Consider the following 13,421-nt stretch of genomic DNA (forward strand, 5'->3'; position numbering starts at 1 on the left):
AGCATGAAAGGAAGCAGCCTCCTCCGTATATTCCCCTGGAGATGAAAGGTCCCACTCAGGGGAAGTGTCCAGCCCACTGGCTGTATCCAGACCATGCAGTCCGTCTCCAGAGTCCTCAATCTCTCCCTCCTCTAGGACTCGCTGGTACTCTTGCTCTTCTAAAAGACGGAGAGCACGCCTCCTCGAATGAAGTCTCTCCTCGATACGCGGAGTCGACATGGCCTCCGCCGACGTCGAAGAACGGCGCCGATCTCCAGAAGCATCTGACGCCGCGTCCGGCGCCACAGGCAGCTTCGGCGCCGAGGCAGGAGCCGATGGACCAACCGGAGTCACAGGGCAAAATCCTGACTTCGACGGAGGGGCAACCTCCGGGGCCGAAACATCCGAAGCCACCGGAGCGGCCACCGACGCCGGCACCGGGCCCACATTCCCAAAAGGGAGAAAGGGCATAAAGGGTGCCGGCCGAAGAGGCGCAGGATCACCCAACGAAAAGGCCAAGGGCCCCGAAGGACCAGCCGGAGCAGCTCCTGGAGCCATCTGCTGAAAGATGGTATACATCGCATTAAGAAACGCTGTACTATCGGCTCCAGGAGTGGGAAAAGCCGGATACTGGGGTGCCTGGATCGAGGGCGACCCCGACGCCGGCCTCGACGTCTGCGACGCCGGAGAAAACACAAGAGGCTGCACCACCTCAATCACTGACGCCTGACCAGGTGAAGTCGGTGACGCCGGAGAGGGCAACGGCGTCGATGGATGCGGCGTGACCGTGGGGCTGACCTCCCAAGTCCTCCGACGCCGAGCCGAAGGTGACCTCGAACGAGACTCCTTGCTGGAGTGGCGTCGTGAGTCTCTACGGCGCCGGGAGTCTCGATGACGCCGGTGAGACCTTGGCGAAGAAGACTTCTTATGATGTTTCTCCTTCTTCTTTGACTTTGCCATGAATAACTTGGCCTCGCGCTCTTTGAGGGCCTTCGGATTCATGTGTTGACATGAATCGCAAGTCGAGACGTCGTGGTCGGAGCTCAAACACCATAGACAGTCGGAGTGAGGATCTGTAACTGACATCTTGCCCCCACACTCTCGACAGGGCTTGAAACCCGACTTCCTCTGAGACATTGTTACCGCAGAGAAGACTACGCAGCAGACAATACACTGTAACCACGAAGGTAACAGTAACTCCCTCGAAGATAACCGTTTCGAATGCACGGAAAAAAGGGAACTGTCATCGGCACGTCGGCGAGGACTTCTTATTGCCTGTATGACGTCAGACGGCGTCGCGTGGGCTAAAGTGACGTCCTCGTCGACGTGCAGAGACTAGTAAGAAGATTTCCGTCAAATGCTGGCGCCATGGGAGTATTCATCAGGTGAGGAATCCACAGGTAGTTGTATCCATCAGAAACTGCCCTACTGGGAGACCAGTCTGCTCAGCCAGGAGGTCCAAGGTGATCAGGGTTTTACTGTGGCAAAAATCCCCCAATGTACCCACCCCCACTGCTTCCCAAAGTGCCAGTCCCTTCCTACCCATGCTTGTCCGAAATAAACAGATGTGTTCCATGGGGTCTCAAGTGCCAATAACGGCAACCCGGGCGGGCGCAACCTTCAGTGCCCTACAGTAGCACTCATGCGCCACTCGGAGGAGGGCGTTTGAAAATACAGGCAGTGCCAAGCCTATCAGGAACAGATTCTGCACCAGCATCTACACCCTCTGTTCTGATCCCAGCCACACCTCTGGTAGATGGCACTGAGCCACTAGGTAGTAGTGTTCAAATAGGAGCTCCCAGTCTTCCACGCTCTGATGACAGCTTCAGTTTGGCCAGTGCTACCCTATGTCTCCCTTTATTACACACAAGGCCTCCCAACATTGTATTTAGTGTCCTGCATGTGCGACGAGGGTCAAGGATCGGTAAATTGGTGAAGTTGTACAGGAGCCTCAGAAGCATAACCATCTTTGAAAAGGCAATCGGGCCTGCAACATCAAAAGGGGAGAACACCAGAAAGCCATTTTTGGTTGTGAGGAGATCATCACCCATCTAGAATATCCCTAGTCATATGACACATATTTATACCCAAATATCGAAAAGTGTATGGCTCCCATCAGACAACTTGTTCACTAATTGTTATGAGATGTGGAGAATAGTCCGGGCAGAGTGGAAAAAGACAGGCCTTTTGGCAGTTCACTTCCAGGCCCAATGAGGCTTTAAAGTCCTCCCATGTATGTGTGATAACACCAGTGCTGCCACGGATATCCCTGATGTACACAAGGACATCATCCGCATGCTGTGATACGGCCTGTGTGACACCGCCAACCAGTATGCCTCAGTCTTGCCCAATTTGCCGCAGCTGCTGCACAAGAAGCGCCACCGCCTGGGCAAAATGCAGCAGGGAGAGAGGACAACCCTGTTTTGTGCTCCTGTCCACTGGCAGAGTTACGATGGCCAATCCAGACCTTCGCCAAAGGAGCAGTATAAAGCAATCTTATCCGCAGCATCCTGCCCTCAATACCCATTTTTTGTAAGGCTACAAACATATAGTCCCAGTCCAAGGTGTTGAAGGACTTCTCCAGGTCTAAAACTAGACTTTCCGCATGTGGCCTCTGTTGTGTGGCCTCCATAGGCAATCTGTGCAACCTATGGATCTTGAGAGTCGTGGATCTGCCCGGTATGAATCCATTTCGGTCGAGGTGGACCAGTACCGACATATGCTCCATTAACCATTGCTACATCGCTTACTAAGTATATTATAATCACTTCCATCAAAGATAACAGTCTGTAAGAAGATACCTCTAGGGAGTCCCTACCCAGTTTCTGGAGTGAAACCAGCAGTGCTGCATGCATCGATGGGGGCAAACACACCGTATCAAGGGCATCAGTATAAACCTCAAGGAGTCCCAACAGGTAGGTGACTGTTCTGCACCAGATGATGGATGACACTCCAGAAGTGCATCGTAGTACAATACAATGGGATGGTGGATGGGGGTCATCAATCCCTGGCGTGTGGGGCTGTGTGCTCTGCTGTCCAGATAAGTTAACCTCACACAGTGGGGGGGGGAAGGGGTGCCTCCAGCCTGTCAGAATCCTCTCAAGTTCGTTTCTTCATATGGCCAGTCCACTGCCGCAGGTCCCCGGGCCCAAAGGAGCTACCTTAATTCAGCCAATATCCACAAGCGGAGGGCATAGGAAGGCCCCCGTTTCATCAGCATCCCCCGCGGTCCACTCCAGTGAGCGCCTACACACAGAGAAACTATCAAAATTGATATTTTAAACATATTGATTTGCCAACCAAACACACTGAAGGTGGTTCCAATTCTGAATTCAGTAAACACTCTTACCACAAAGCTTCTTACAGCGCGCCTTAAAAAGTTTCTCCATTTTATGTACCAGTCTGATCCCTAAATATTTTCCCTCCTATACTACCACCAAAGGCTCTGTGGACTTGGCCCCAGTGACAGGAAGTATCCTCTGCTTCAGCGTGTAACCCGAAAGAAAGTAATAAGCCAGTAGCTTCACGGTATCTGTGGTGTTCTTTACACTATCACCATGACTACTGATCACTGTTGTCTGATGGGAGAACATGAAATGGTTATGTACTAATGAATTCAGACTGTGAGCGTTTCTGTTGGCTCATGCTATTTTTCTCACAAACAGAACAAAAGACTGGGTTCCCATAGGAGTAATTGAGTAATTATGACTAATTGGCTTACTGTGAAAAAGCCACACTAAATAGATCATCCAGTGAATAAAAAAGAAAAAAAAAAAAGAGTTGGGGTCTTGTAATTAAAACATATGGAAAGCACTTATTTTATTAATCATAGTTCTTTTATCAATCCAATTATATTTGGAGCAGGTAGAATGGTGACATTCTAGACACATTGAGAACATAAAACAGTGAAAAAAGCGGCATAATGATCAATGTGACAAAAGTGAGGTGAAAAGCATTGAGAAATTGGAACATCAAATAAATAAATAAAAAAAACAGTATTTCAGATATTCTAAGACTGTTATGGATAGGTAATATAAACTGTTAATAATCTGCCTGACAAAAAACAGGGGTCGATGTTTCAACCACATAAGTTCATTTTATGACAGGGTCATCATGAGAAGGCCTTTAATGAAACTGTATCCTTCTGACCGCGCTCATAGAGTCCTGGAGTCAACTTTCTGGGATAACCTGATCGTAAAACACATGTGGAGGCTCTAATGAATCCCTGCATAGAGCTTGATGGGATTTATTTCTGTGCATCGATTGTTACCTTACTGTGTAGACTTCACACTTGTTCTGAGAACACAACATTTTTTCAACGATGAATGAGTAGCCCTGCCTAACCATCCTGATAATGACCCTATCCTCTCTGCCACTAATGTACTGTTGCAGATTCCTTGTTTCAAACATGCTCAGATGTTGTTTCTAAAAATGTGCTGCAGTTCTGTGGAACCTAGGCTGCCCATTAATCATCTCTTTTTCTACAAGGAAAACATAGGATCGATTTCTTTGGGTTATAGGTCTGCTTCTGTCAACGTTTCTACTAGCAGAAGTATTAATCAAGATATCAGTCATGAATAGTTTCGCCTCTTCCCTGTTCCAGAATGTACGTTAACTAACCCGTACTTCATTGAATAAAACATCAGGCGGACAGAAAGGATAAAAAAGAATGAAAACAGAATATTACCATTCAATTCAGACTGAGCATATCAAGCACATTTTTAAAAGGTCCCTGTGATCATTTGGAGACTTCGCTAAAACGAAAAACGGCTTATGAGCAGTGCGTGTTTAATAGTCCTGAATCAAATTGTGCACCTAGGCTATATTCAGGTTTCCCTGTTATAATGTATTGCACAAGAAACATTAATAGACTGAAGACCCACCTCTACAGATTACTTAAAAGTACTAATAAGCCACCGTGTCTTTCCTTCATTGACTTGGTTAGAAGGTAAGAACACTAGGGGCCTGATTTAGATACTGGTGGAAGGGTTACCCCGTCACAACAGTGACAGATATCACTTCCACTGAAATCTAAATGCCATAGGACATAATGAGATTTCGATTTCGGCAGATGGGATATCAGTCACCGTTGTGATGGAGTAACCCCTCCGCCAATATCTTAATCAGGCCCGAAGTCATTACTAACGTGTTTTTAAGGCCTCTTCTACTGATGATCTATATCTATGAAATCATTATGCTAATTTCTAGTAGTAACCTTCTGCATGGTTGTTCTAGTGTGATAACTTAAAAAAATGTGCCTAGCTGCACTGTATGTCTCGTGTTTTAATTAGCTGGTTACCATGCTGTGGATTGATGTATCATGATTTGTTTTGTATGTGTTAGTCACGTGTGACTTTCTGAATGAATATTCAGGCACGGGCTAAAACTATTTATTGTAATAACACAATGGTGTTCATCGGCACAAGTAAAAGAAGCTAATTTCTCTAGAAATGGTTGGCCTTATTCAATTCTGCACTCCTGAGTCTTTTAACCCCACATGTAAAAGAATAGAATTTTAAGCACTTATTAAATGTACTACTCCATTTGAACCAAAGTGGATCATGATGATTCTTTCCATCATTGACTTCCTTTGAGAGAATCAGGCAACAATGGTTTAAACATAAGGGGTTCTTTCTGAGAGCCCCAATAAAATTATGTGGTAATAACAGATGGTGTTTACCCAGTAGCACAGGGTTTGTTTTTCCCGAGTGTTGTATTACCACATCATTCTGAATTGCACAGTTCATAACAGGATATTATTGTGCTTATGTGAATATAGGCACCAGTAAATTCATGTTACAAAAATAATGTACAGACTGAATTTCAATAGAAGGAAGTTCAGTCAAATGTGTAGTGCAAGGAATTCAATTATTATTCTTTTCATTTGATCTTCAGTACAATATTCCAAGAGCTTGACAAAGGGTTCAGTCAACACATATTTTACTATTTAATAGCCAGTAGTCACAGGGCTTTCTAAAGGCTTCTGTATTTTGCATAGAAGCCGTGCAACAATAGGTATGAGGTTAAATCATTATGAGTTCTCCTCCTATAACAGCAGATGTTTACCCGCATTCAAAACTACTAATCTTAGCCTACTGCTGCCTGAATTTAGATAATTTTGGTCGCAGGCAACTCAATTGGTTGCACGTGACCAAAAGGCTCTCCTTTAAAGCACTCTGTATAGTGCACAGGGTTGAGGCCCTAATTACGAGTCTGGCGGACTTGCAGTGGCAGTTGGGTCGGACAGCCACATTATGACCGTGGTGAAAGCACCACAGTCCGACCGCCAGCACCAGGCAGCGCTGCCCTGGGGATTATGACCCGTGTCCGCCAGCTTTTGCATGGCAGTTCCACCACCTTGCAAAGGCTGGCGGAGACAAATGCACTGCCCATGCACTTGGCCTGCGCAGTGCAGGGGCCCCCATGGGCAGCCCTGTTGTGCTTTTCACTGACAATTACAGGCAGTCGCACCTAATGCAGTGCAAAATTGCCGCCGGCTGGGCCAGCGGGCGGAAGAGCGAACTGGCGGTCTTCCGACCTAACGAGTTTGGTGGGCAGCCTCCACCGCCCGCGAAACTCATAATGAGGCCCTGAGTCTTTCTGGGTTGCTGCATTGCAGCACCATTACAAGTTCTGCAGGTCAGAATGGGGAAAAACGCGACAGCACCCCATTCAGGCCTGAGAATATTTCAATACTGCAAATTTTCCCTATGCCAACTTCGACTGCTTTTACCTTACAGTTGTAGTGTAAGGACAAATTTAGAATCTGCGGAAAATCTGTGGAAAATCTGCGCACAGCTCATAATATAGTTTAGGGAATAAACTCTTGTTTGCAGCTGAATTGTGATTATTACCACACTCAGAAAGAGGTACTAAGAATGGTTCCATATGTCCTTGAAATTAACACAAACTATCAGGAGGAGTTAAAGTAATGTGTTTCCAGCTAGATTCAAAAACAGAAGAGGCATGTTTTAGATTATGGAAATTTAGCGGTCTCTGCCTCTTGTCATGACCTGTCTGAAACCAACTTTCCAAACAATAACTGTTTGTTAGTTGGCAAGATACATGATTAAGGATTATCAAAATCCTCCATCGTATTGCTTACATATTTTGTCACCTGTCCAACCTTTGGTCTGTTTCACTAACATTCCCAATTTAAAACCTTGCACTGAGTAGCAGGGCAGCTCTTTTCTTGAAACCCTTAAGCCTGACATAAACTTTGTACAGTATATCACTGTACCAAACCTTGCTCACTTGTTACCTTTGCCATTCTAAACCATACATTTGTCTTAACTTATAACTTTATTGTAGGTGTCAAACAGTCATCTTCTAATCTGTGGCAAGGTTTATCACAACACCATATCCAGGACTTGGAAATGACATTGTTGTTCATGGAGATTCCACAGTGTGCAGTATTTGAAGCAAACAAGTATTATTCTATTCATTTATCCATACAATTAACCCCATTACTGCCCAATCAATGGAGATTCCAAACACTATGAAACAGAAAAGCAAAACGACATTATAGTGCAGTATATTTAACATATATTATGCAAATACTATACTATAAAAATATATCTATACTAAAAGTAACTAATCACTATTTCAATGACTTACTGCTTATTTTATGTGCACCACTGGGGCAGACTGTATGGAAGACAAGTACAAAACATATTTGAACTCCTATGTATAAACACTGAAACCTATAACTGGCTCAATGATATGTGCAGATAAATCCATATAAGTGAAACACATTAAAAGGTCTTCATACCCTTGTGTGAGAAAGTTTATTTATGGTTACAGTAATACAACAATTCATGTATCTAGTACAGGGAGACTGAACAACGGAAGACATCAATGGAAGAGGCATCCAAAGAGTGAAAGAGATGCATTTTATCTAGGTGGATGCTTTTGCTTTCAACAGGAAAACTTTTAACAGAAATACAAGAGAAGCAAGCATAACTTGCAGGTCTTTGTTTTCAAACTGTCTGTGGGCTCACTGAAAAGACACACATATCTTGACATTTGAAATGATGCTCTCTGGGCTGAGTGCTTTTGGCTGACTGTATAATAAGATTCCACTCAATTACTTTTTTATTTGTATTGTGATTATTTAGTGACCTAACAACAATTTGGAAGTGAACTTTGGTGAATCAAAAAATACACCATGTCACCAAGGCCTTTCCGTCATAGCTATGGTAAAGAGTGGCTTCATTTACATGGAGGTTAGGGACTAGTGCTAAGACAGTTTAGGAGATTTGATGTAATTAACAGACACCAGAAAAGAAAACCTCTAACAAACCTGTGAGAACAATTTTGTATTATAAGTTAAAGTTGTACTTTTTCATGAAGAGTACCACCCTTCAGCCTTGGTCCTTTCACTCCTAAGTTCATCCCTCAAGTGCATGCAAAAAATCCTCCAATACTGAAATACACCATCTCTGCGATTGAGACTTTTGGCCCTAATCCCAAACTGCATTTAGTATTATGTTTATCAATACTACAATAGTAGTACTAAAGTACTACAAAATGCTATTCACAAACTTATTACGGTAAATCTTCTCTGCACCTCTCCTATCTTTCCTATGGAGATCCTCACACACTTAAGTTTACTACACAGTAGTAAATGTGGGAGGGACCACAGAGACTGGTTGAAAAATGGGGCATGCTCACTACAACATAGGTGGAATTTAGAGAGGTACAAGGAGGATTAAAGGGTGGTGTAAGTACAGGTTTAGGGACCTAGAGACACCCACCCACAAAAAATTAAGCCCACCCCTACTGCGGCTATAAAGGACCAAAACAGTAGTAAATGTACTACAGCTCAAACCTGGAGTAGATCCAGCACCACACATGGCCAACTACTGGTACTGCTACAACACCCTCCCATAGCAAACTTAAAATAAAACCCTATAAGAAATATTGTTAAAATATATCAAACCACATACAACTATTTAAAAAGAGAAATACATTTAATTTATTGCTAAAATAAATCCAACAATAAAGCATATTCAATATTTTATTAGAAAATATTTTAATAACTTTTGAATTTAAACATGAATGTTACATTAATTTTAATAAATTATAATTACATTAATTTTAAATAATTCTATAAATCAGTTTTATAATACATAATAAAACAATATTTGTTTTTACTTAGGGTGGGGTTTTTAATTTAAACATCAGAAAACCAATTTTTATTTAATGTAATATATTGAACTTCAATATTTAATTCAACAAAGTTTATACTGCTTTAGCTTTTTGTATTTAGTTCTACATTTAAATACATGTAACAAATAATTCATAATAATATTTAGCACCAACATATTTTTACTATTTTATTGACGTTAAAAACTTTTTTTTTTTTTTTTAAACTATGCACCATACTTTACAAGAGAGAGAACTCTGAGACTGGGGAGGAGATCTCCTTTTGGTAAAGTACAGGGAAAGTTCTTGTAAACAGTCCAATGTGAGTCTGTCAGCAACGTCATTTTCTTCCTGAATGCCGGAAATGTTGTAATGGGATGTTTAACTTTTCAAAGTGACATCATCTGCCATGTACAGCCCCTTTTGACAAGGAGGCCATGGCAGTAAAATGAAGCCTGAGAGACTTACACTTAAAAAGACAGAAGAGCCTTCCCTTAAAGGTCCTGGAAGGCACCCCTACCCACAATGCCTTCTACCAGCAGTTTCCTGCCAAGACTAGTTCTTTTTTTTACTGCTTGCTTAAGCACGATTTCTGAACACCTCTGAAGGTTTCACACCTTTGAGAAATACTTTTTTCTAGTCAGGAATGCTTTGAATCTAGTTTTACCCAATGTCTGTTCATCTCCCCTGTTGAGGCAACTTTTTTCCTGACAGACATTTATTTGCTGTGAGAACACCTTCTTTGTTTACTGACGTCCCTTCACGTGGAACGAAACAAGCAGCAACTGATGCCCACAAGGTCTGTGTGGTGTGTTTATCACCAGGTGAAAGTGTGACATTTGTAAAAAAAAAAAAAAATGTCTAAGTGGGCACAGAAAGACAGAGAGGGAATTAAACAGAGGTCTGATGCAAAATATAAAGGCTGAAGAGGCCGGAAACTCTTCCACCCTCGATCAGTTTTGATTTAATTATTTAACTAATTTAAATATATTAAGTTAAATAAAATATAAGTTTGAAAGGTTTTATAGATTTTCAATCATCACTGTTAGCAATGCCCCTGACCAATGTATCACACTTCTGTCATTATTTGCTCAAAAGGAGGAGCATACGTTCAGCAGGTATTTGTGACAGAGCTCTTGTTCTTTCTCTATATTGTTATCCATGCTTCTAATGTTTAAAACGATTTTTGACACAAATCTTCAAATGTCACTCGAGGGCTTATGTCATGACGGCAACAGTAGAAATAAAGAGTAAACAGAGCTCCAAGTAACAACATGTCCACTGCCCCTGGCATTTTAGTAAAACAATGTTCCTGTAATGATTGTCGAAAGACAGTGGTAGCAATATTGTCTCATAATGCCTAATTACCAGGTGGTAAAATATAAGTAGGACATATTCTCGATAATGAAGTGAAGAATAACGTATGCTTACTGTCTTCCAGTAAATCAGTTATGTTCAACTCCAAGGAAGGGAAAATCTTGTTGAACAATTTGAAATCTTTCCCAAAACGTGGCATTTGAATAATAAGACAAGAAGGTGCCTATGAAAAACAAAGAGAATAAGTATCAACAATTTCATATACTATTCCACCTTTTCTCATTCAGGCAGGTGCCCTGCTTTTGTGAACTTGATTAGGAATTTTAAAGTGCCTAAGGCATGACTACTTTACTACAGGTCACCCACAATTAATCAAGTGTCTCAAAGCTCTATTATAGTTAGTGATACCGGATATTCAATTGATAAGATGGTTTGAAAAATAAAGAGATGCTTAGTGATGACTAAAGCAATGGCAGAGGAAGGAGGATACGGTAAAAGTAAGCAGATGTGGTTGTTCTCTTTTTCCCCAACTCCACCCCCAGCCCAGAGTAACTTCATCTTTTAGGATGCAACGAAAAGGGTGTGGCCATCCAAAATCAGAATATTAAAAAGGGCCAAAATATAAAGAAAAGTAGAGAGCAGAAAGGAATTTCGGGGTGATGGGGCAATAGCTAAATGAATGCATCACAGAGAAACATGGAATATAAACTTGCTGCGTTTGTAATGGTCTAAAACCCTAGGAATACAATTAGTTGTGCAAAATATTTTCATTGTATTGTGTGGTGTTAAAGGTATGCAAGGCAGGGGATGTAGCTCTACTCTGCATAAGCAGCCTGCATTAATCCAGAAATCAGTGTCTGAGAACACTCACCATGGTGGAAGCAGCACCATTTAACACACCCTCATCGCCCTCGTCAGATTACATCTTTCGCAAGGGAGTTTCGAGAAGGGCAATGACTTCAATCAGCGATAGAAAACAGTGAGACTACACTACAATGTACTTACAAGAAGTAACTGGACTATTCGTATACATTCTGTTTGTGTAAGAGTGTAAGATTACATACCTGTACTTTCATAATCACTAACCTCTGCAAATTTCAAGCTGCTGTTTATAAAAGACCACTCAAGCAACTGCTGAATTGTAGGGACTCCGATGTTCTCATTTTTCTCCATGAAGATTTGGTAGAAATAACAATCTTGTACTTTCTGACCTGCTGACCTAAAAAGCAAAAATTGCAACTTGATGAATGAGTTTAAACTATCCTTGTCCCTATTCACTCATGCTTAACATAGGTAACTCATCTTTTAGTGGCTATTTGGTACATAGAATCTACCACAATAGTTCATCAAATCCTTATGACGGGTTAAAATGGCAAAGAGTTACTTTACTCTGAAGAGACATAAACTAACGAATTTAGCCATCTTTCACTGTGGTTGGCTATGCATCTTTTCTTTTTTAGTGTTTTGCAAACCGACTTACACCCACTGCCAGTAAAAGAGTCAGTGAATTCAGCACTCACTGCTCACGACTTTGACTCACAGATTTTCATCTTGTCAAGGTCAACAACATAAACACCACTACACTGCGCAAAAGCGATCATGTTACTATGCAGTACTATGCAAATGCAAATGCAAAACTGAGGTAGATGGTGCTATATGAATGACAAGTCACTATCGGGTCAGACAGCACATTTATTTCATGGGCCATTCGCCCAGGGGGGCTTAAGCTACTGGAGGCTGGTTTTGAAAGCAAAAGGTCCATGTTGCTTCCTCTGCCTCTTTCTCCAGCTCCCTAGGTTAACTGCAGCAGGTGTTTTAGTTGACAGATAAGAAGGAGAGGGAGGAAGAGAAAGAGATGAGAGAAGAGGAAGGGAGTAGGGCTGGTTTGAACATTTTTGACAGGGCTGCTTTTGGCTCACAAACCATTTCTGGACACTTATATAATCATTTTGATAAATCAAGTGGTTTTGTAGCACCTGGTTAAATAGCTGGGGTGCATCTGCTCTGGGCTCAAGTCCAGACTAAGTACAAGTTCCTGGCTCGAGATGCCATTACTTATCCAGTCATGCTTGCCAGAGTATGAAGCCAAAACCAAACAAGGTTTCAAGTTCTGTCCTCCATCGGCGAAAAGTGCATTTTTATTCTGTGTCCAGTTCTACTGGACATCTATAATAGAAAGCCCAAAACTAATCCAGATTCAAATGGCCAAGGCATTTGTGGATCTAGACAGATACCCCACAGAAAGCAATCAGTGTGCGGCAACAACCTCCAACTGAAGGACTGCGGAAATAGACAGGTTTCAGGTAGAGAAAAGGACATCTTCACTGACAAAGGAGGATGGGAACCTTCTCTCCACTGAGAAGTTAAGACTGGTACTGGGGCATGGGTCCTGATTACAAGGACACTTAGGGCCTGATTTAGATATTAGGGAACAAGTTACTCCCTCACAACAGTGACAAATATCCCATCTGCCAATATATAAATCCTATTATATCCTATGGGTTTTAGATATTGTAGAGAGGATATCCGTCACCTTTGTGACAAGTAGCTTGTATGGCAATACCTAAATTAGGCCCTTAGACTGTTTTGTTTACTGCAGATCAAATAAACACCATTGTGTGCACCCATGAAACAATGTTCAATTAAACATCACTAGTCACGTAGTAAAAATATAACCACACACACATAAACACAAACTCCTCCTCCTCCAGACACTTCCACACCAAGGTAAGCTAAAGGGATCAAGACGTATCAGGGTACAGTCTGCAATTTCCCCACATGGGTACACGTGAAAAGGTCTGTGTCCCTGGATTCCAATTATGTTGCCACCACCAATCATCTCAAAGACAGAAATGAGGGGATGGTTGGCATCCTCACTAAGCTTGGAGACTCACTTTGAGTAACCACTTTTTATTGGATTTGAAGCTTCTTGAGTTCACAGGAGGAAACAAAATATGGCAGGCTTGAAAAAAAACATA

General features: G+C 42.2%; 1 protein-coding gene across 5 annotated transcripts in view; it reads right to left on the reverse strand.

The window, feature by feature from the left end:
• CYLD (CYLD lysine 63 deubiquitinase) overlaps positions 1–13,421 on the reverse strand; it is a 381,887-nt gene that overhangs the window by 42,032 nt on the left and 326,434 nt on the right. For all 5 annotated transcript variants that reach the window (XM_069216436.1, XM_069216434.1, XM_069216435.1 and 2 more), the window contains exons 13-14: positions 11,530–11,662; positions 10,558–10,666 (exon numbers count right to left, since the gene is read on the reverse strand). In XM_069216436.1, coding sequence (XP_069072537.1) covers positions 10,558–10,666; positions 11,530–11,662 — 242 coding nt within the window. The remainder of the gene's footprint in view (positions 1–10,557; positions 10,667–11,529; positions 11,663–13,421) is intronic.

Source organism: Pleurodeles waltl, chromosome 12, assembly GCF_031143425.1.
Source record: "Pleurodeles waltl isolate 20211129_DDA chromosome 12, aPleWal1.hap1.20221129, whole genome shotgun sequence".
In the NCBI taxonomy this organism is placed as follows: Eukaryota; Metazoa; Chordata; class Amphibia; order Caudata; family Salamandridae; genus Pleurodeles; species Pleurodeles waltl.